A 21778-nucleotide genomic window follows, 5' to 3' on the forward strand; every position below is an offset into this window, starting at 1 on the left:
TTCTGTGTCGCACCAGCCTTTCCTTCCTCCGCCAGGGAAATCCTGTCCGGGTACGGGCCGCCCGCAGCCCCGCTCCTCCCCGCCCCGCCCCGCCGCCGCACGGGCTCTTCCCTGTCACCGTCTGCAGCCCGCGCCCTTCCCCTCACAGCCCGCCCGCCTCCCTCGACAGCCGCCTGCCCGCCCCCCGCAGCCGGGCCGCGACCTTCCCCCGCCCCGGTCTCTGTTCGTCCCTACCCCGAGCTCAGCCGCTGTCGAGGCATGGGCCGGCCCCACAGCCGCTGCTGCCCCGGGGACACGCGGCTGTGAGGGGCAGCCTCATCGGCGTCATCCGTGGAGCGGGGGCATGGGGGCCGCTCCCCTCCACCCCCCGCCCGGGCCCCCCCGAGGTCGGCGGGCGCCCGGCGTCAGCGGGATCGGACCCGTCTAGGTTAGGGGGGAGCAGGTGGTGGTCCGTCCGTTGCTGAGGTGCCGGCCTCGCCTCTTGCAGCTGCCCGGAGGTTCTCGTTGAAACGGGTTCTAACTGGGAGCGCAAGGGCGGAGCAGACGGCTCCGAGCCGCGGGAGTGGGACAGAAAGGACTGCCAGGAAGATCTTCGTGCCTGCAGCGCTGCTGCCAGAATTAGAGAGAAACCTGCCGCCTCTCCTCTCTCTTGTGATCACCTGGAGAGGAGAGGTGAGTTGTCTTTCCCTCTTGTCGTGCTGTAGCAGTGGAGGAATAGGCTAGCTTGCAAGGTGCAGAACTTGCTCAGGACGGCTTGAAGCCCCAGCTGCCTGCTTGGTTTATTTGAGACTCAGCCCTGTGCAAAGGCCCACTGATGGAGGAAGAGATTAGCACCGTGTTAACCGCGCGGTTCTCTCTCCTTTGCTGCAGTGCCCACTTTCACCGCTGCCTCCTGCTCTGCCTGCTCCCGTTTTCAGCATGGTAAAGAAGAATACTATCCCTGATGGGTAAGTATCTCTCACACTAAGCAAGAGGCAGGAGCGGGCATCCCACAGAGAGGGGCACTGACTGCCCCAGGCGCTTTCTTGCCTCAAGCATCTTCACCACCTACAGACAGGTAAGGTAGGTATCTTCTCCAAGACAGGAACAGCCCAGCCATTCAACCCCCAGGTGAGTATAATGCTCCAACCTGTCTGTGAACACTTCTCCTTCATCGGCCGCACACAGTTCCTTCTTCCTAATCTTTTTACCCCCAAGTGTATGTTTACTGGGAAAATGGGAGAGAAGTCCATACTCCTGACTGCTCACATGTTTGCTGCTAGGAATGGCAGAAGAGTTCATAAGTTGGGAGCAGGTGGTTGCATGCGTAAGATCAAGGAATATTTTTGTGAATTCAAATCCAGAAACATCCTGTGTTTCTGTTTCTAACAAGAGGACGACAGAAATGTTTTATCACCAAAAATAATCCCATGTTAACCCAAATGCACCATACAGGCTTTCTCATGACTTGATTGGGAGTGCATATGTGGACCACAGAATGATGCCATTTAAAACAGATACAGTTCTATTCTTCAGCTCTAATAGAGCACGAAAAGAGAAGTCCAAGTTAACAGTTTTAACCCATGTGTTCTTGATAACAACAAGACAAACTTTTTGGATAGGAGGGTATGCTGAGATAAAAAGGCACACTGTAATGGGGCAATAACTTGCAGTTTATACATTATTTGAGGAAAGAATTACATTGTGCTGGTTTCAGGAGGAGTGTGAAGTAGGTTTATTAAGAGCTTTCTTAGGAGGAGCAATAAGATACAAAAAACACATGTTCCTGTAATATTTGTTGGTCTAAAAGCAGTAAATAGAAACAAAAAATGAACAGAATTTAAAAAATTAAGAAGCTGAAGTTTTTTTCCATGGCTGACAAACTCAGAGATTAAAATAAGAAAAAACTTCAAGAAAAGCTGTTTAAGCATGTCTTTCTCTGAAAATTTTTGATGAAATCTCTGCTACAGGTTGGATAAAAGTGAACTAAAGTGGGTTAGTTTTTTAAGCAGTGATTCAGAAATCTGAAAACAATTAATTGTCTTTGTTTTATTCATCTTTGGAAATTGCTGCTAAAACTTTCAGGATCAGGTGCTCATTTCTCCATTCTTATCCCCCCCTTGCATTTGAACTAGAGAAGCTTTCAGGTTACATGGATTTCTTAAGTATGGAAGAATCTGTGGACTGCCCTTTCGACTTCTACAATTGGAAACTAATACCTTTCAGGGAGAGAAACAGCTACTGTCAAGTATTTGGTTATAAAGTTAGTATTACCTTTTGACAAAGTGCCTGATACTGAAGTGCTTTCAGCTTCTCCAGATAGTTTTTATACTGCTAAGAAATGAAGCTAGACATCCACAGTAACAGGGGTTTGGCAGTAAAGAAGTTGAAGGCCCTGTCAGCCCCTCAGTCTCCTGCAGCAGGATATGGATGTCACGCTTGTGCTAGCACAGCATGTTGTTCCTCACTGTCAGTGATTCAGTAAGCCAGGAAGACGTGGAAGTGAACCCTGAAAGGGACTTGAGGAAACTAACTTGAGTCTAGGTGATCCTGCATATGCAGTTTACTGGCCCCAGAAATAATGTTGGCAAAAGTGAGATTGGGGTACCCTGGTGCATAAGGACAAGTCCAGATGGTGCAGACTGTGGAAGTACAACCTCAATCATCACGTTGTAATAGCAGTACTCTAATAGTAACTCTTTTGGTTTAATGGTACTGCAAGAGATAAGGAAAGTGACACTCCATAGTGCCATCTTTTGTCTTCCTGTTAGTGCCTCAATTCTTAACACTTAATCCAAATTTCGTTATGCTAATTGAAGCGATACAATAAATTGGAGGTTTCATTTAAGGTAGTAGGTAGGAATATGGTGAAGAAGTGGTGAACTTCTTTTTAGGACAAGGGGTAATGACTCTAAAGTTGAAGAGGTTTACATCAGATGTAAGGAAGAAATTTTTCACTGTAAGGATGGTGATGCACAGGAATGGGTTGCCAAGAGAAGTTCTGGGTGTCCTTTCCTGTGAGGGTTTTCAGGGCTGGTTAGATGGGTTTTTGAGCAGCCTGATCTAGTGGAAGGTGTCCCTGCCTGTGGCAGAAGAGTTGGAACTAGATAATGTTTAAGGCCTATTCCAACCCAAGCCATTCTATGATAAAGAAAAGTACTACTTCTTTTTACCAGTAATGTCTTGGAGTGGAGCTGTGGTGTAGTGTGTTCCTTGCAGTCTCAAACCTACAAAGTAGTGCTGGTGAAGTAATTTTGTAGCAAAATGAGACGTCAGTGTAAAAGAGGGGTTCAAGTGACTTCTTGCACTGCAGTTTCCACATGGAGTCATGTTCTGGTTCTTCACAGTGTCTGGAATGTTTTTATCCTTCAGCAGTTGTACACTATGATGTTTTAGTGGGGAACCAGACAGTCCAAGCTGCATAACAAGTCATAAAATACTATGATGTTTTTACAGATTTATACTCTCTTGTACTTCAGCATCCAAAATCCTGCTGTGGGTATAATTACATAAACTCCAATTCAGTTCTGAAGAACATCTGCAGAAATGTCACCTTCTGGCGTGTTTCCCTTGAATAGTATAAAAAATACTGAATGAGATCTTTTTGTTAGAAGGGCAAAGCTGAATTATTTTTGCCTATGCACTGTAAACATGCTTCTTTAAGTGAATTTTTCCTGTCCAGACTTAAAGCATCAGCATTTTCATTTAGACAGAAATATTAAATACAGTGGCATAATGGATTGTGCGCGTTCAACAGTGAGTAGGAGAGAAGGGTGATATTTTATTTGTAAAAGTATTTCCTATCATCAATTTTGAATCTGGTGTCTATAGAGGTATGAAAGTCACTTGGAAAATCAGTGTGCAGGTGTATCATGCAGTGTCAGTAGCCGAAAAAAGGGAAAAGAGGTTCCAGGTGGTATTTTCTAAATTATCTTGCTAGAGGTGACAGTATTTCAGTAGTTGTTAAAGTAAGATTTACTTTAACATAGTAAGATTTACTATGAATCAGTTCTAAACCAGAAAATATTACTGGAAATTAAAGCTTCCATATGACCTTAACAATGTTAATATTAAAATAAATTACAAAAAAAAATTTTTTTCCACATCTGGCTCTATTAAAACTTTAAAACTAAAGCAGTTAAAATATGCAGCTGGATGTAATCCATAATCATTTTCTTCATGTCCAGCTTGTTTTTCATTCAAGCCTCTGTTAGCTCTTAGTCACTGGTGCAGGGATGATGATGGTGCCAAGTCTTGTGATAACGCCTCTGAGTCCTGCCTTTTTCCTTCCACTCCTGTCCAGGCCGGATACAGATCACGTGTCACGAGTCTCATTCGTACTTGCTAAAATGCTGAGTTAAGTCTTTCCTCCTGTAATTCCTGTTTATGTGACTACCTGCAGCTCGTCTTTGATCGTTTCTGCCTTTATCTCTACTTTTGCTATAAGAGTTTGACTTTCTTTAGTCCAGGCCACTTTTAATTCCCAACCATGTTCCTTTGTTGATGTTGATGAAAAGTGCCTTCTGCTCATTTTCTACCGTAGACTTGTCAGCAGCTTTTGAATTTCTTGCTGATTGTGCAGATTTTTTTTTTTCTGGGAGGATTTAAATGGCTTTAAATACAAGAGAATAAAACTCCAAGTTTATTAAGGTCTGACAACAAACTGGGTAATCCTGGGGTATTGTTCTGTAAATCCCCTAATATGAAAAAAGTTCAGAATTTTTACAAAGCCTTTTTACATTGTTAATTAAAGAAAATAAGATTTTAAAGCCCTTTTTTGATACTTTCTTTTTGACTTTCTAAACATTTCCATCTATGATAATCATGGTGTATTTCCACTCATGAATTTCCAAGAGAAAGCAGGTTAAAACACCACTGAATTTCCGATCTTAATTGATTCATGTATAATTTATATCTCTTAAATAGAGGTAAATGGAACATAGTCTCAGATTTTTGTTTTCATATTTTACAGCAAGCATAAAACTTCCAGACTCCAGAGTTTACAAACTTGAAGGTTCACTTAGGAAGACTTATCCTGCAAAAAAATGAGATTTTAGTAAAAGATTTTATTTGAAACAGCTCTTAGTGATCTCATCTCTAGCTTGCCCTTACACTTTCTCACCTTGTATCTGTCTTCTACAGACCAGCTGTTTGCAACAGCCTTCCTAATGATGAGTTGTTATTGCTTCATTTGTTGTCCATTAAACTCAGCACCTATATGTCTGCAGTGTGAGCCTTGATCTGTTCTTGGTCTCATGATGAAGATTACAGAGAGAAGTTGGTGCTAAAGACATGGCTGTAGGAGATTGTTACACGATTGCTTAGTATCAGATACACTTTGGTCACCCTGCTTTGTGTTTCCTTTGCCACTTCCAAGCATCTCTGAATGGTGATGTTGTTATTTATATACTAGGACAAACAAAATTATAGATATTTCATTGAGAATTTTTCCAGCCAGCTTCTAGTTTTTTTATGGTCTGATACAGGAATTGGGAACAAAGCAAAGTACTCAGTGGTTAGAATATTTTAAAATTAAGTATTCAGTTTATTTTATTAAATAGTGTAGTTGAATGAACATCAGAAAGGAATCTAGAAGCTGTTGGATGCTCCCTTCACAGGGAGAGATTAATTTAAGCATTAATTCAGAAAATTGCAAGGGAATGGACACCAGTGGTAAAGAATCTAGTGGAAATGTTTTGTATTTTAATAGTTGAGGTATTAGCCAAAAATGCAAAAAGCCTGTGTGGATTTTAAGTCATCCAGCTGTACCTTGTTAGGTTATGGAGATAATTTGCACTTGCAGAAGAAGAAAAAATAATAGTTCTAAATTTAGTAAGTTACCTCTTTGAAGGTAAAATTGATCTGATCATTAACTTGTTTTCCTCTTCAGAGAATGCTTTTCATCCTTTTTTGAAAATTGAAATCTCTTAAATATTATATATTGAGAGCTTTTTCAATACAATGTGGAACTTGTGCATATCAGTTCTTTGTGGTTTTGGAATTACAAGTGTTTTGAGTGTTGTAACAAGTCTTCCTGTTGGTGATTTGTGGTAGGTTTTGGTGTGATGGGATATCCTCTGTGTTTTTCAGAATGGTGAGAGAAAGTTCAATCAACAGTGTTTCTTTGAAAAAGAAACATACTACAACGGAAACATTTTTGGAAAATATACATAATTTGTATTGTTAATGAAAGTAAACTTTGCATTTGATTGTCAATTAAATGATTGATGTCTGCATGTAGCAACTTTTTTTAAGGTGTTTGATTCAGTCAGGTGAAAAATGTCCACCAACTACAACAATACATTTTAACCTGTTGAACCTCACACATCTGCTTTGCTTTATATTGGTGGTACTTGTTGGTAAATGTTATCTTGCCATTTTGAGGAGAGGAATTTCTTGGAAGTTGTAGAAGAAGAAAGAAAGGAAAAGGACTCTTTTCAAATGTTCTAGTGATACTTTAAAACTGCTTCTTGGAGTAATTGCAGTTTTGGGGACCTAATTGTACTGTATGATAACAGCAGTTTTTATGTGCTCTGCTCTGTGAGTATCTTCCGTTGAATGATGCAACTTGAAAATATTTGAAAATTAATATTTCTTTCCTTACAGATGGCGGAGTTTGACACCAGTTGGACAGCCTATACCAGGAACGAGATTTATTGCATTCAAAGTACCTTTAAAAGGGGTATGTATAAAAGGAACTGCAAACTGGCTGTATTTTATAAACTGCAAAAGTAACGAAGAATAGCATGATTATACGTGCAAATTTCAAGGAAGTTTTTTTTTAAATAATTTATTCAGATTTAGGCCTTTCGGCCATCTGGCTTTTTAAAATAGTATTTGTTCTCATTTTTCTTTATATCTGATATTATTCTTTTTATTTATCTTTTAAAAATAATCAAGCTTATAAATCAATCAGTGTAATTAATTTGTTCACTATTATGTGGCCTAAATTCATAATCTCATTTAATATATTTTCATAGCTGTTTTAAGAAAATCATATGGAAGAGCTTATGATAAAAGTAACAATCTAGGCAATGTAAGCTAAAGTATAATATTATGGAAATTAAGCACTCACTGAAGGATACCAGCCACTGCAGAACTTTTAAAATTATAGATCCAGATTGGCAATTTCATAAGCAAAAAGCTTCAGTGACCTGGTGGAATGTATTATAGCTAAAAAAGAGGTCTTCATAGAGTTCTTCTATTTTACTAATTAATAAATGAAAAAGTACTTTTATTAGTATTTCCTTTAGAGTCTTACTAACATGACGTGCCATCCTAAGCTCTTAAACACACTCTTAAACAAGCTATTAAATCTTTAAATTCTTTGATTCTAAAATATGTGGAGGTTGTCTAGTTGACACTGTTCAGCTCCTTAGTGCCTATGCCTTTTTGGAGGCAAAAGGCAAATTAGTGTTAATTTAAACAGAAGGACAAATAGGACAAGTGCTGCATAAATTAACTTTTACAAGTCCTCGCTTTAGATACAGAGGAAATAAAGCTTCTAGGCACTTCTAAAGAAATTACAGTGGCCTGACATAATTGTAGCAGCTAAAGGAAAATGTGTCTAAGCTTTTGTCTACAGATTGCTCTCTAGTATTCATACACAAAAATTTTGATTCTTTGGGTATATTACTACCCATTATGTTTTCAGTCACTATTCAGTTCAGTTTTATTAGGAAGTGAAATGCAGGATTTACTTCCTGCAGCTGCTTTTACAGCTTTAGGGTGATGGTTTGGTTCCTTGGATACCAAGGATCTCATACTTCATGTACTCCAAGATGTGGATGGATTCTACAAGCAGTCATATGATTTTCCACCAAGACTGCCAGTCAACAAACCAAGCTGTGAATATAAATTCCAGTAGAGTTACATTGGCTTCTTTGCTCTTGTCCCAAGAACCACTCCACATCAGCATGTTACTCATTTCCTGTCCTACTGATCTCACTGGGGTGTAGATCTGTGTTGTGGGAAAGCTGTCTTGGCCAGACATAAAGTCTGGTACCCAAGGATGCAAAATCTGTAACATTTCTGTCCCTTCAGTTTGTTCAGTTGCAACTGTGAAAGACAGAGAAATGACAAGTCTGCCAGAGACCATATGCTTGAAGGTCATGGAATTTGTGGCAGAATAAACATCAAATGTGTGACTGGCTAGACTGTGATGTTTTTGCAGAGGTGGTCAGTAAATCTGTCTGAAAATGCTGAAAACCTGATTGGATTTAGTTTGTCGGAAGTCCTGTTATTTATTAAATTGGTGGAACAGACCTCTTTAATATGAAGCTTCTTTGCTATGTGTTAGGAAATTGATGATTGGTGATTTCACCCAAAGGAAGGCAACATATTCTCAGTATTTGAAGATACAAGGTTGTTGTCTCAGAAGATGTGCTGTTAGTCATGTGTTTACTAAAAAGATCATGGCTTTACTTGGAAGAATTTTCTGTCCTTCCTTTCAGATCACCATTATAATGCTATCAGTAACATTGTAGGGTAGTAAGAATAGGGCAAGTTCTTTCCCATGCGATTAGGAGGATTTTTAGAATTGGTTCAGATTTCTCACATTCTCAAAGCCCTATTAAACACCTAACCTACTGAATACTCAGCAGGAGTTTTTCAGAAAATTTCAGCAAGCCTTTCAAAACATAGTGTTTCATAACACATTTAACTGTCTACTCAATCAATATGTTTGGAGATAACTTATTTTTGTAAATTACATTCCTCCTCAGTTTGTGTCATGTCATATAATAAAAATTCTTTAATGTTCTACCATAGACCTTTTGCAGATTCACCTTTGTCACCTCAAAGTTGTTAAATTCAGTTTCAGATTCTACTGAGTCACTGCTGAGTAGCAGTGACATAATTGACTCATATTAATTTTGTTTGAACTTCTACAACCTCCACTTTTTTCAGCAGCGCTGTGATGTCTGAAATACATAGGACTGAATACTTTATTACACCCTTTCTACCCTCCTCCTTTCAGCTCAAGCTTCTTAATCACATACCAGCTTTGATCTGACTGCCCTGCTGTTTATTCTTTACTTCAGTTTCCTCTCTCTCTTTCCAGACTCAAGACAAGTGCTTGCTAGTGTTTTACATTAGAATCTGTACAGTCAAAACAAGGAATGGTTAGTTACCCTATAGCATCCCTGGTTCTAAGAAGTGTGTGGTCTGTGGCTGCCTTCCTTTCCAGTAGTTCTGAGTCCAGTCTGCTTGAATTTCTTGTTGATGAAGGAACTGATAGGTTATTGAGGCTGCTGCTTTTTTTGCCACTGCCTTTATTGGTTCTGGCTGAGCCTGTGTCAAAAGGACAAGTGAGACAATGTACAAGTTCACTGTTCAGAGAAAATCCAGTCTTGAGTATATGAGGCATTTTCATACCTAAAGTGAAGAACACATTTCAAAAAACACAGCTACAATAGGGTGAGTAAACATTTTTCTCACTGTTTGTCAAATGAAATTAATTATTCATTATCCACCAACACACAGCTTTCTTAGTCACGATATTTAGTCTTATTTAATATTTCCAAGTGCTAAATGGTGTGTAAGTACACTCTGACAAGAGATGAAGCAGGGATAAAAATGTCTGCACAACATCTGTGGGAAGAAAGGTAAACCTTTAGAAATGAACTCTGGTATCACAATTTCTTATGTTTTAGGTGAAATGCACTTTTAGTTTTGAGTTATGGTACAGGACAAAATTTGCTTAGGGGGAGTAGATTGTAGTGTTTTGCTTTTTAGTGTGTTTAGTTACATAAAAATCAATATATACATGCTGCATTTTTCAGAATTTTTGTGTCTATCAAATTAGAGGTAGTTTTAATAATGTTTGTTAACATTGTACAAGCAGAAATGCTCACATTGTCTTGCATTTTCATCTAAAAAGGAATACATAAATTTTCACTTTCTTTTTGGTTCCTCTTACCTGTATCATACATGGATGTGGTTCTGATAATTAAACACTCTCTTAAATACTGATGTTTCCTACTACTGATTAAAACAGCTGAGTATTACGAATGTCTTGTTAGAACATGAAAAGAAAACAGTTCTTTTCCATTTTCTTTCTAGGCGATTAACCAGAGGCTTACCCCAACCCAGAAATTTACACCAAAAGACTTAATTGCTGCAATGAAAGCCCTAAATGTGGAGCTTGGATTAATTATTGATTTAACATATACCACACGATACTATGAAGTTAAGGTAACAAAAGCCTAATAAAAATGTAAAATAGTTACTGCAACTTTTGTTTTAAAGTGTTTACACATTTGCTTACCTTGAATTGGAATAGACAAGCCATCTAGACCAATTTTATGTATGTCTCCAATAGAAAATATTTTTTCTGTCACAGAGGAGATCGCTCATTCTCCCAGCTAGTTGCATTTGTGGCTTATTAGTATCATGGTAACTCAGTAATGGAGGAAGACTTCAGTGGCAGGCACTGCACAGAAAGTGCAGAAGAGTTATACCCTTTGTCCTGAAGATATTCTCATTTATTCCTAGGTGGTTCTTTTTACTGATCCCCTTTTACTGAGTGGAATCCACTAAGAAGGTGTACATTTTTAAACTACTTTATCAATTTAAAAGTTTTTACCTGTATGGTTCATCAATTGTGATTAATCAGCCTCCTGTTGAACGGAGAACAAATGATAGCGTTGTAACAGAATGCAAATCTTTGAATGCACATGGCCTCTAGGCACTAAGGGAGTGAATTTATGAGTATGTACATGACTGTGGGTAGGAAGGACAAATACTGCTAATAATTGTAAAATGGGTTAGAATGGAATGCCAAGAATCTGCTCCCTTAGTTAATGTGCAGCCTTATTAGCAGGGATAAATAAATCTTATGTAAGAACTGTTCCTTGTCTGAGATGGTCTTTAGTATAGAAATGTTACTGGTAGTTCCTGAGAGTGTATCTCTGTACAATTGTGTCAAGAGTGTTTTCAGTTTCTGTTCAGGATTTGAGCAACTGGTTTACATTGTCATTATTTTAGATATTGCTTAAGGTTTCTGATTATTGCAAGCCTAAAGTAATTACCATTGCTTTTTTCTTTTGTTGTTAGGATTTACCTAAAAGTGTGCAGTATAAGAAACTTTATACTGTTGGACTTGAAGTCCCCGATAATGCTACTATTCTACAGTTCAAAAAGTGGGTCAGAAAATTCCTTTGGGAAAATGCAGGAAATGGTAAATATCAGCATCCTATGCTGTAAAAAGAAAAACTCACCAATATTTTATTTCAGTCCTAACTGTGTCACTTACTAATTTCAATATTCAATAAAATTTATGACACCAGGGATCTCAGGCTTTCTACAGCACTTTCCACTTTATTATCATAATAAGATCCATTATGCAAACCACTATGTATCTTTTTTTTCAATCTAAACTTTTTTTTTTTTTGTCAAAAATGACTGGTAACTTCAGTGCCCTTCCTAATAGTGTTACACTTGTGTTACATGTCAAAGCAACTGCAGCAAGGCCTTCCTCTGTCTGACCCAAATTATTTCCCATCAGTTGAGTGTTGTAGCTGCCAGCCCTTGATGGATGTTTTAAATAGCACTGGGTCTCTGATGGCACTGGGCACTGATATGTGTGAGCAGCTTCAGTCCATTTAGTCTGATATAGTGGGTTTTTTTACTTATGAGCCCATTATTGCCTTCAGATCTGAACAGTTCTTGAAAATCTGATTACAGACCCAGTGTCAGTGTTTTGACAGTGTGGCTGTGCTGCTGTTGCAGTGTCTATGCAACAGGACAGTTCTTGCTGAGACTGGATAAGGTGCTTTTTGTGAAAGTAAATTACTCTGTATTTTGCCACAGTGTGTTTGTAGCTTTAAATTTCTCACTTCTTTTGGTAGTGATTCTGTGTAGGCAAATTTCACCTGTTTGTTTATCCAGTAATGGTGGACCATTCTTTTAGGCCTTTTCATGATATTTGCTGTGGCTCCTTTGGCATTCTCTTTGAGAAAGTGGAGATACTAACTGATATTAACTGCCCAAGTGCATTCAGTTTTTACTGCAGAGCATAACCAGGGTCTTGCTGTGGGTGATAAACTGTTTTGTGAAAAAGTTCTGACCTAAATTTCAGGTATGAGAGCCTGATGGGAAGATGAAAAAGTACAAGAAAAAGCCTTTGTCCTTGCTCAGGAAGTTAGTTTGTACGTTCTTCCTTTGCTCTTTTTTTGGCTTAAAGAAATTACCTGGTGATAATTAGTTTTCTTTTGATTTGGATCTAGTGCTTTTTTGTGTGACAAAGAATAGTGTGTATCTGAATCTGATCTTGAGAGAATCAGTTCTTGATTTGTTACTGGGTGTTGACCTGCAGTTACAGCTTGTAAGGGCATTTTGGCAGAGCTTATGTAACTTCTGACTTGGGAGAACTTTACTCCTAGTAATTTGGCCTCTGTTTCAGATAACCCCTAAAATACTCTTTTTACAAATAGTTTTTGAGAAGGTGGGGCTTTTTTAGTGTTTGAGCTGTTAGGACATCAGCTTGTAATGAACTTATGTGGCAATTTGACTGTTGTGATCTGTGGCAAATGCTTACATTTTGTCTCAGTTATATTTTATGTCCTTCAAAGGGTTATCAGTGTCCTGTTTCAAAGACCACCTGTCAGTACTGCTTCTGCCAAAACTTTGTTCTGATGATGATGGTCATTTTTCTTCTAAAATATAGCCTAAAACTCTTCATCCGTTATACATCTATTCTTACACCAGCTTTGCCATTTAAGTATCATTGTTCTCTGTCCCCACTATTACATTCAGTATCTCAGATTTGGCTTTACAGACTAAGACAAGCTTCCTTCTTTCATGCCCATCATACTAGTCCTTTCTATATATACTGAACTTGTGTGTTTTTCATTACATTTCAATATGAATACAAATAGTCTGCATGGAGTTTTACCAGTGCCTTGTATGATCATATTAGAGTTTCCCTATTCCTGTTGGAAGTCTTTCATTTGAAACACCCTAGCAATAGTAAGTTTTTCTGCTTTTTAGCCTTTGGCTGATTAGCATAATCTTTTTTTTTTAAGAAAAGATTTCTGTAGAGATTACTGGTCCTTTTTTTCACCATGTATTTTATACTCCTGAGCATTTCATACTTCCAGGTGCATTATTTGTAAGTTAAGTTCCTCAGTTCTACATTTGCTGGTTGAGATTTGCTTTCAAACCCATATTTTACTCTTTTTCTCCTGTTACTGCAGTGGCTGATGTCAAGTGCTTTACCTGCCATCACTCTTCCTTTTTTCTACATTCTGCGGAGTCAATCTCAGCCATTCCAAGTTTGGAAGTAGTGAGCTAATAGCTGCTAGAGCTCCAGCATGGAGAGGACATGAGTCCTATGTGGATGTGTCTCTTGTTTTATGGGTGTGACAGTAGAATTTGTAAATAGCAAGCATTATTTATCATTACTTTCCTAGAACAGCAGAGATTTTTTTTTGTATTGTGCTAGCTTTCTATTAATTTAACTTTCTGAACTATTAAAGATTCTTTCCTTTTTTGATAGAGAAACTCATTGGCGTGCACTGTACTAATGGAATTAATAGAACTGGCTACCTTATATGTAGGTAAGGCTGTATGAAAGGAGAAATCATTCTTCACAAAAAGTAACATCCTTCTATTACTCTGTATTCCCTTTGTGGCAATAACATTGTCATATTTTTCTTCAGGTATCTTATAGACGTTGAAGGCTGGGATCCAGAGGCAGCAATTCAGGGTAGGTATATTGTTTGAACTAAGGCACATGTCAGGTTGTACTTCACAATTACTAAAAACTCACAAATACTACAATTCTATTTTAGTGTCTTTTCAGTAATTTCATGTATTGGCTTATATAGAAGATTTTATGTCTGACTGTTGATTCTATTCCAGACAGGACTTGAGCAATAGCAAATTGGCAGCATAGGAGAGTATGTTTTAGATGCTTAAAATTCTTTTTTTTTTTTACTTCGAAGAGTTTTCAGTCATAGTTTGTTACCACTACTAGTTTGAGGGTTGGTTTTTTTTCAAATGCTGCAATGATGCCAGCTTGCTGAAATTCTAACCAAGTTAGAATTGTTTCAAATTCAGCATCTCATGGGGAACAGAAACTTGCCTTTCACATTTCCATGGCTCAGTTTGACCACATTTCATGAGACTGTATTTCTTTCTCTGTAGCTTTTGGTGATGCCAGAGGCCATCGCATGGATGGCCTTGTGTATCTCACAGATCTCAGGACGCAGCCGATGAGAAGGTAAACAGAAATGTTTAGTTGTAGGCTTAGGATTTTCCAGTATGTCTCCTGGCATTTTTAAAAGTTCACTTCCAGTCCTAAGCCAAAATGAATTCCCTCTTAAACCTTTAGTATGAAACTACACACAGATGTAAAATACATGTGTAGTTGTTTGTGTGTTCTCAGATGAATAGCATGAAGTGCAGTGTACTTTGTTCTTCTTTTGAATGTATATGGTTCAAAAGATCGTTTTTAATCTGACAACTACTACTGAACATTGTTGTGCTTTTATCATACTGTGACAAGTGTATTGAGTCTGTGTTCTCTCAGAAGCTGCAAGGAGCCACTGCAGAGATGTCTTTGTGAGCTCTGTGATCTGCCCGCTGTTGTTGGCCCTGTAGAACAAGATACTAAAAAAATAGTAGAATGGTTTTAATAGTAGAATGGTTTGAAGAATAATACATTGAAGTGGAACATTGTTCTCGTCCCCTCAGTTCATAGTAGTTGTATTTCTGATGTTTAAGTACATTATGCTTATCATCTTCTGAGAACAGCTTTCCTTTATGTCTGCATAAGGTATTTGTGCCAATGATGCCTCATAGCAGTAAATTGATTTTAAAATTAATACCTGAGTGATTTGTTTCTTTTTAGATTAATTGAAAGTCTTGTTCTGCTTCTATCGTTGTTTTCATAGTCTGTGTAGGATTAAGTTGGACTCATGTCAGATTTTTTAAATAAATTTACAAAATAAATATTTTCTAAGTTTTCTGTAAGTTTTACTTAACATAAAATTTCTGTCATTCAGAACTGAAGAATTTTATGGAAGCGTGTTTTTTCTCTGTCAGTAGTATGCTTTAAAAGAGGAAGCTTATGTGGGATTTTTTTTCCCCTCTTAGTAACCTTGGAATGGATGTATGGGATGCAGATGAAGATATTATCCCACCACCACACGCAATGGAAGGATCTGTAGAGCGGTTCCCAAATGAAGATTTTCAGGGGTAATAGGCTGAAAAATAAAATTCAAAACAAAACAAAAAAACAACTAACAACAACAACAACAACAAAAAACCCACAAAGGAAAATAATTGCTTCTTATTGAAAATACCATAGATACCCAAGAGAGATTTTATTAATATAGGCTACTCATGGAAAATGTATTTACAGAATTTGACAAAACAGCAACAAGATAAGGGAAAGAAAGGGAATGTATGCTGTTAGAAGTCTGTAAGTAATTAGTTCACTTACGAAAGTTAAGTTTTACTTTGCTTGTCCTTCTTCATTATTCTACAATAATCCGCAGTTATTTTTGAATCACTAGTTTTGCCTGTTTAGCAAGTATTATAGAATTACAATTGAGTGTTTTTTCACAGCTTCTACTTTTAACACTGAAGGTTTTATAATCTTACATATTAATCTTATATTACACAGTTTGCAATATTAGTAATTTCGATACCTTCGTAATTGCAATGTGTTTCATGTAAATTCTTGGTTAAAAAGGAATTGTTTTCATTAATGACTTGTACCACTTTTAAGTATGATGTTCAATACTTCTTAACAGATCTGGGAAAAGATTAAGAATTTATGATGACCACTCTCACAGTGATTTGCAAGGACAGATGCAGTTGCGAGATTTTGACTTCGTTAATAAGGGGCCCGGACAAAGACGAAGACCATTTCATGACCATCAAACTCAGGGTGAATTAAGAGCATCAGTGCAGATGAGAAATTGGGACTACAATAGGGGACCAGAACAAAGACAAAGAGCCTTCACTGAACACCAGTTTTATGATGATTATCAAGAAGACACGCAGCTGAAGGACCTAGACTTCAGTAACAAGGGACATGGACAGAGTTTGAGACCTTTTCATGGACACCAGTTTCATGATGATTTGCAAGCAGACAGACAGTCTTTTGACTTCAACAGAGGCCGGGAACAAAGGCAGAGATCTTTTCCTGACCATCCATCTCCTAATGATTTGCAGGAAGACAGGCACTCAAAGGATTTTGATTTCGGTGGCAGGGGCCGTGGCCAGAGGCGAAAACTGTTCCACGACCACCAATCTCGTGATGAATTTCAGACTCCAATGCAGTTAAAAGAATTGGATTCTGCCAGTAGAGGTCCTGGGCAAAGACTGAGATCCTTCCATGACTACGAGTCACATGATGACTTGCAGACACAGATGCAACTGGAAGATTTTGAATTCGTTAAGAGGGGTCGTGGGCAGAGGTTGAGACCTTTTAATGATCACCAGCCTCGCAATGACTTGAAAACAGAGATGCAACTGAAGGATTATGATCATAAAGGTCCTGGACAAAGGTGCAGAGCTTTTCATGACCCTCAGCCTTATGATGGCTTACAGGAACAGACTCAATCAAAAGATTTTGATTATGGTAATAAAGGGCGTGGACAAAGGCCAAGACCTTTTCATGATCATCCAGGTCACAATGACTTGCAACGTGAATGGTGTTCAGACAGGTAAAGCATCCTTGAGCTGTAAGAACAGAATTAGAGAATAAAAGTGTAAACCTCAGCAGTTTTAACTTAAATTTCAAATTAAGTATTTTTTAAAATAAATTATTTTAGAATCAATTAATCATCCTTTTAATACATAAATGATCAGTTGAATAACTTTTCTTGTTCGGACTTACAGAAGGGTTTGATGTAACTGGAATGTTGCAGCTTCAAAAGCCAATGTTTTCTTAATTAGAAGGTTGTGCTTCTTTAAAATTTGTGTTTCATTTACCTTTTAGTCAGCCTGAAAGAAAACTCTCGTCCCACTTTGTTTTGTGCAGAAATTTGTACTTAAAAAGAAGTCCTCTGGACAGAAAAGGATGTGAAATTTTATTTTTGCCCTCAGCTCCAACACAGCTACAAGGAAGTTTGATTTGCCTTTGGTTATTCCATGAGTTAATAATTTGTTAGAAATCTGCTTCAGAACTTGCATTATATTCTCACAAATACATATATCACTTACTAGTAAACCTATTGGGTTCTGACATGCTTCAAAATGCTTTTAATAATGCAGAATGTATCTCAGATTTATTGGACTAGTTAAGTTTGATTTAATTTGTTCCATTCTACAGCTAAAACAGGGGATGTTATTTACAGTGAAGCATATGATTTTGAGGTATTAAACTAATAGTTATTACAGTTTTTATTAAAATTTTAAGTAATGTTTATTAAAAGAAGCAATCTTTTATTTCATTTGATGTGTATTTTTTTCCCAAATCTTACAACTGTTGGCAGTCTTCTTAACATGCAATTCCTTTGGTTATTTGCAGAAGTCAGTCTTTTTCTTCCCATGAAAATATACCAGAACCTCATTTCTCCTCATCTCCTTCACTTCACAGAGATTACGGGTCTGATAATGATGACTTCAACAGAAATTATGGGTGAGTATCACATATCATACATTATTTTCTGACTTACCTTTGTAGTATTACTCCCCATGTTCCTCAGCTAAAAAATACAAATTAGTGTACAGAGTAAAAATCTGTGTTAATATTTTTGCTTAAATGTAGTTTAACCCATTGGATCTGAGCACTGAGCAAATAATGTGACTAATTTGTGGTCCACTGGTACTGAGTTTTGAGTGTGATTATTGTGTGAATCCTTGACATAATCATTGACATGACAAGCACAGTTCAAGCTAATGAGCTGCGGGGTATGAAAATCGGGTATCAGTAAGCAAAAAACCAAAACCAGATGCTGTATTTAACTCTTAAGCACTGTGTACAATGAGCTAATCAGTTTTAGTGTGCAGGATGGTCAGACACTGAACTGGGTTGCCCAGAGCCACTGTCCCATACAACACCACATCCTTTATGAATGGACATTGCCCCTGAACAAACTCATCTAATGAGACTTAGTTTGAGGTGATCCTGGGTACTTCCAGAGATCCTTTGAGAGATTCCAGTCTAAGCAAATCTATGGTCAGTAAGAGAGAAGATTTTAAAATTTTAAAGATTGTTTTGAATTGGCCTTATATACCACTTACTTTACCAAGTAAGAAAGGTATTTGAGAGTAAAGAGAATTGAAACATATATATACAAATAGTATATGCATTTTTAGATCATTCCATATGTATTTTATAGGAGAGTCTTCTATTGCAGAAGAATTAATAATTAAAATATTTTCCCAAGTATATTATTGCCTGTTGTGACTATGTACTAGAGAGCTATTGTTACATATTGTACATAAAACAAAAACACAGACTTTGGAAAAAAATGTCCCCTAGGTAAAGATACCCTCAGTAAACAGGTAGTTTTAATTGTAAACAGCACTTGAAAAAAAACTTCCTCCAGTAGAATAACTTACTGTAAAGAGCTGTAATTTTAATCACTAGAATTGGAAAATTAATACAAACAAGTTTGCAATATCCATAGAGAGGATTTTAATTTCGGGGGTAAAAACAAGAATGAGAGTTTGAATTATTCTTTCAGTGTTAGACACAGTTAATTTCTAGTGGTGGCCATCAACAATAAATCAATTGGTTTATTTCTAAGAATTTCACTGTTAATTGTTCTTGCAGTAATCGACCACATTGTCCTGAAGACAATAGGAGAGTGCATCCCTCAGAGGAATTTAATAGAGGAAAAAACAGATTTGCACCATACTCTTCGCGAACAATGCACCCATCTTCATCCATACACCAAGAAGATAGTTTAATAGACTATGAAAGAAAGCCTTTTCAGGGTGAAACTACCAGAAGCATGGAACAAAGTAAAAGATTACCAGTTGTAACAGTTGATTACAATTATGGTCTGCCACTAGATTGTGGACCTGAAGAGGAAGAAAGATCACATTATGATTTACCACCAAGAGACCACTACACTTGGAACTGAATAAAAGGAACAATGTTTGCTCCTCTTAGAATTGCTTTTCCCCATTTTATTTTGTATGTGGACCAATTTTTTTTTAAGGAAATTAGTTAAGTGAAAATTTCAGTAGTAAAGAACAGGTCTATATTGTAAGATTAGCTTCTACTGATGTTTGGTTCTTTAAATCTATTAGGCTGTATTTGTTAAGTGTCGTTGGAGACAATGTCTCTGTACACATGGAATTAAAGCAGTCCTTCCTTTAGTGAAATTGCAACCCTGAAACAAACAACCCCTTAAACAACTTTCCGAGTGATTGTGTTTGGTTTTTGTTTTACAGTTCTTTAAAGTATATGTAGTTTCCAGGTGCATAATAAAACACTGCACTGTCAGGTAGACTAGCATTGAAATTACAGGGAAAATAGTTAGAAATGAATGAAGCCAAGTTATGTCCAGTTCATACTTTAATTTGAAAACAGAAGTTTGAATTATTGCTAACAATCACTGCAGCATCACAATTTACTTCCATGTTATCTGCACCATCCACTGAACTGACCTAGTTGCATTCTTTTTCATAGCAGAATTTTTCCCAGATTGCTAAGAACATGTAAGCAAGTAGAGTTTGAATATTCTAAATGTCAAACCTGCTTTTCAGTAACTGGAATATCTCATCCTGATTGTGTATTTTTTTCCTGATCCCTTAGGTTATCTATGTTTCAGAATAGCCCAGTGCAGGTAAATTTCACCGTTTCTCAGCAACAGATCCTAAGGAAGGTAGGTCATGTATGTCACCTAAGCTGTCTCCACTGGCCAAGGGCTCTGGTGCCTATGCACTTACACCTCCTCCCCTGTCAGTCATACCTGTCCTACTCCACAGTTCTGTTTTTTACTAGTTTCTTCTTACAGCAGAGCAATGCAATCAGAACAGAAGACTGACTTCAGGCAAGCTCCTTTTAAGAGTCATGTTTTGAACAGTCTCCTGAACTGCCTGTGGCTCTCACAAAGGTAGTGCAACAAAAAGTAACTGAATTTATGCCAGCAGCTGCATAGAAGCACCAACAGCTCCTACTATGGATAAAGAAAGCATTTCATAGGATGGAAAGTATTATTATAATACTTAAGGAAATTAAAATACCTACCTTTTTCATTCTTACTACATTTTAGTGAAGTAATACTTTAAAAGGCATCACAAAAAATAAGGATAAAGGTAGACCATTATATTAAAATAAACAATTGAATGCAAGCTACTTTAGTCATACAGTTAAGACACTGCCTTAAAAGCAAAGCTTTAAAGCATCAAACAAGAGAGCAAGAAGGTGTAGGTATACAGCAGAAAACTGGGAAAAAAAGCATTCGTAGCCAAAACCCAGAAAGTTTTTTTTTTTGCCTTTTAGTGGCAGCACAAAACCCAGATTTCTGTATTTGTGGTTCTGCACTAAATAAGAACTAGATTGGAATATCTTATAACTCCTGTTGTTTTGTAACACATGCAAACAGTTCTCCTAGTCAAAGGACTCCATGGATATAAATTCATTCTGCAAATGCTTCATTGCCTGTGCAACTGGTAGAACAACTTTGGCTTTGTTCATTGTACAAAGTAAATAGTTTTCTCATTTTCACAGCAGCTTTGTATTTCCCATTAAATTGCATTTGCCATCAAATCTGATGGTGAGCTTCATTCATGTGGTCTCAGGAATGAAGCTCTGTCTATATAAGCTGGTTGTGGAACTGAACACTAAATGTTAAGAAAAGGCATTTGTTCCTTCACTTGCCTTTTTTTTATTTCCTTAATTGAGCTGTAAGATGAGAATCTTTATCTAGACTTCTTCATTTGGAAGCAAGAAAAATCTGCAGCATGGGCTACTATAGTGCTAGATCCCATAAAAGATCAACAAAAACCCACCCTTCCTGGCATTCTCCAGCGGGGAGCCAGGAATTACAGACTGATAGTACAAGCATTTGTTAGAGGTTTTTTTTCTACTATGTATGCAGTATTCATAAAGTAAATAAAGAGCAGCAAAGATTTGCCCTTTGTATTTTTGTTTTGGGGTTTGTTATTTAGGACTGCAGTGACCCTACAGTCAATCGTTTGCTACTTCGGACTGGGGAGCTGAACGTTTGTGCACTGGAAAACTCAGTGAAGCAAAAATGTGGCATAACTTAGGATCAGCAGCAGCTCTTCCCAGCCCTTGTGAGTTCCTGCAGGACCCTTTGAGGGTTCAGATGCAAAAAACCAGGTGGTGCAATTCCTGTTATCTGACAAAATAAATGTCACTTTCCTACCTATGTTGAATGTCTCTCTTCAGGGAATAATGTTAGACATGATGTTTGCACAAGTGGTTTTGAGAGAACTATATGGAAATAGACATAGTTTTGTTTGTTTGTTTATAATTTAGGATAAGGCTTTCCACCCTATCGTTCCTAATGGAATTAGGCAGAACTAAGCCCACATAGTACATTATGAACTCCAGCTGACATTCATCTCAAATTCCACAGTTGATTCATCACTGTATATTCACATCTGTACTGTTTAATTGCTAATTCACATGGTGGAGAATGAAATTAAATTAACTATTTCTTGTTTTTTAAGGGAATATTGTATTACAGCAGCACTCATAAATAAAACACAATATTTATTTCACAGTTGTACAAAAAGGTCATAAAATTTTGCTGGTCTCTTTTGTGTATGTTCTTAGCAAACCTGGAACTAGCTGTTGTTGTGTCACAGAGCATAAAAAGCCAGATAGCGTTGGTTTCCCACTGTCCTGAGTGTGAAA

General features: G+C 37.4%; 1 protein-coding gene across 3 annotated transcripts; it reads left to right on the forward strand.

The window, feature by feature from the left end:
- Nucleotides 1–21778, forward strand: LOC136293956 (uncharacterized). 3 transcript variants are annotated; one of them, XM_066191167.1, is made up of 13 exons: nt 1–50; nt 488–672; nt 871–947; nt 6586–6661; nt 10042–10173; nt 11035–11158; nt 13478–13538; nt 13641–13687; nt 14128–14203; nt 15079–15180; nt 15741–16658; nt 17465–17575; nt 18716–21778. In XM_066191167.1, the coding sequence occupies exons 3-13, from the start codon at nt 919–921 to the stop codon at nt 19026–19028; spliced, it is 1989 nt and encodes a 662-aa protein (XP_066047264.1). In that variant the 5' UTR covers nt 1–50; nt 488–672; nt 871–918; the 3' UTR covers nt 19029–21778. The 3 variants fall into 3 exon arrangements, with proteins under 3 accessions (XP_066047264.1, XP_066047265.1, XP_066047266.1); XM_066191168.1 differs by lacking the exon at nt 488–672 and having other exon boundaries at nt 6–50; nt 18716–21777; XM_066191169.1 differs by lacking the exon at nt 1–50 and having other exon boundaries at nt 112–672; nt 17534–17575; nt 18716–21777.

This window comes from Chamaea fasciata, unplaced genomic scaffold (genome assembly GCF_029207755.1).
Source record: "Chamaea fasciata isolate MVZ Bird 193981 ecotype frontalis unplaced genomic scaffold, bChaFas1.0.hap1 SCAF_9, whole genome shotgun sequence".
Taxonomy (NCBI): Eukaryota; Metazoa; Chordata; class Aves; order Passeriformes; family Sylviidae; genus Chamaea; species Chamaea fasciata.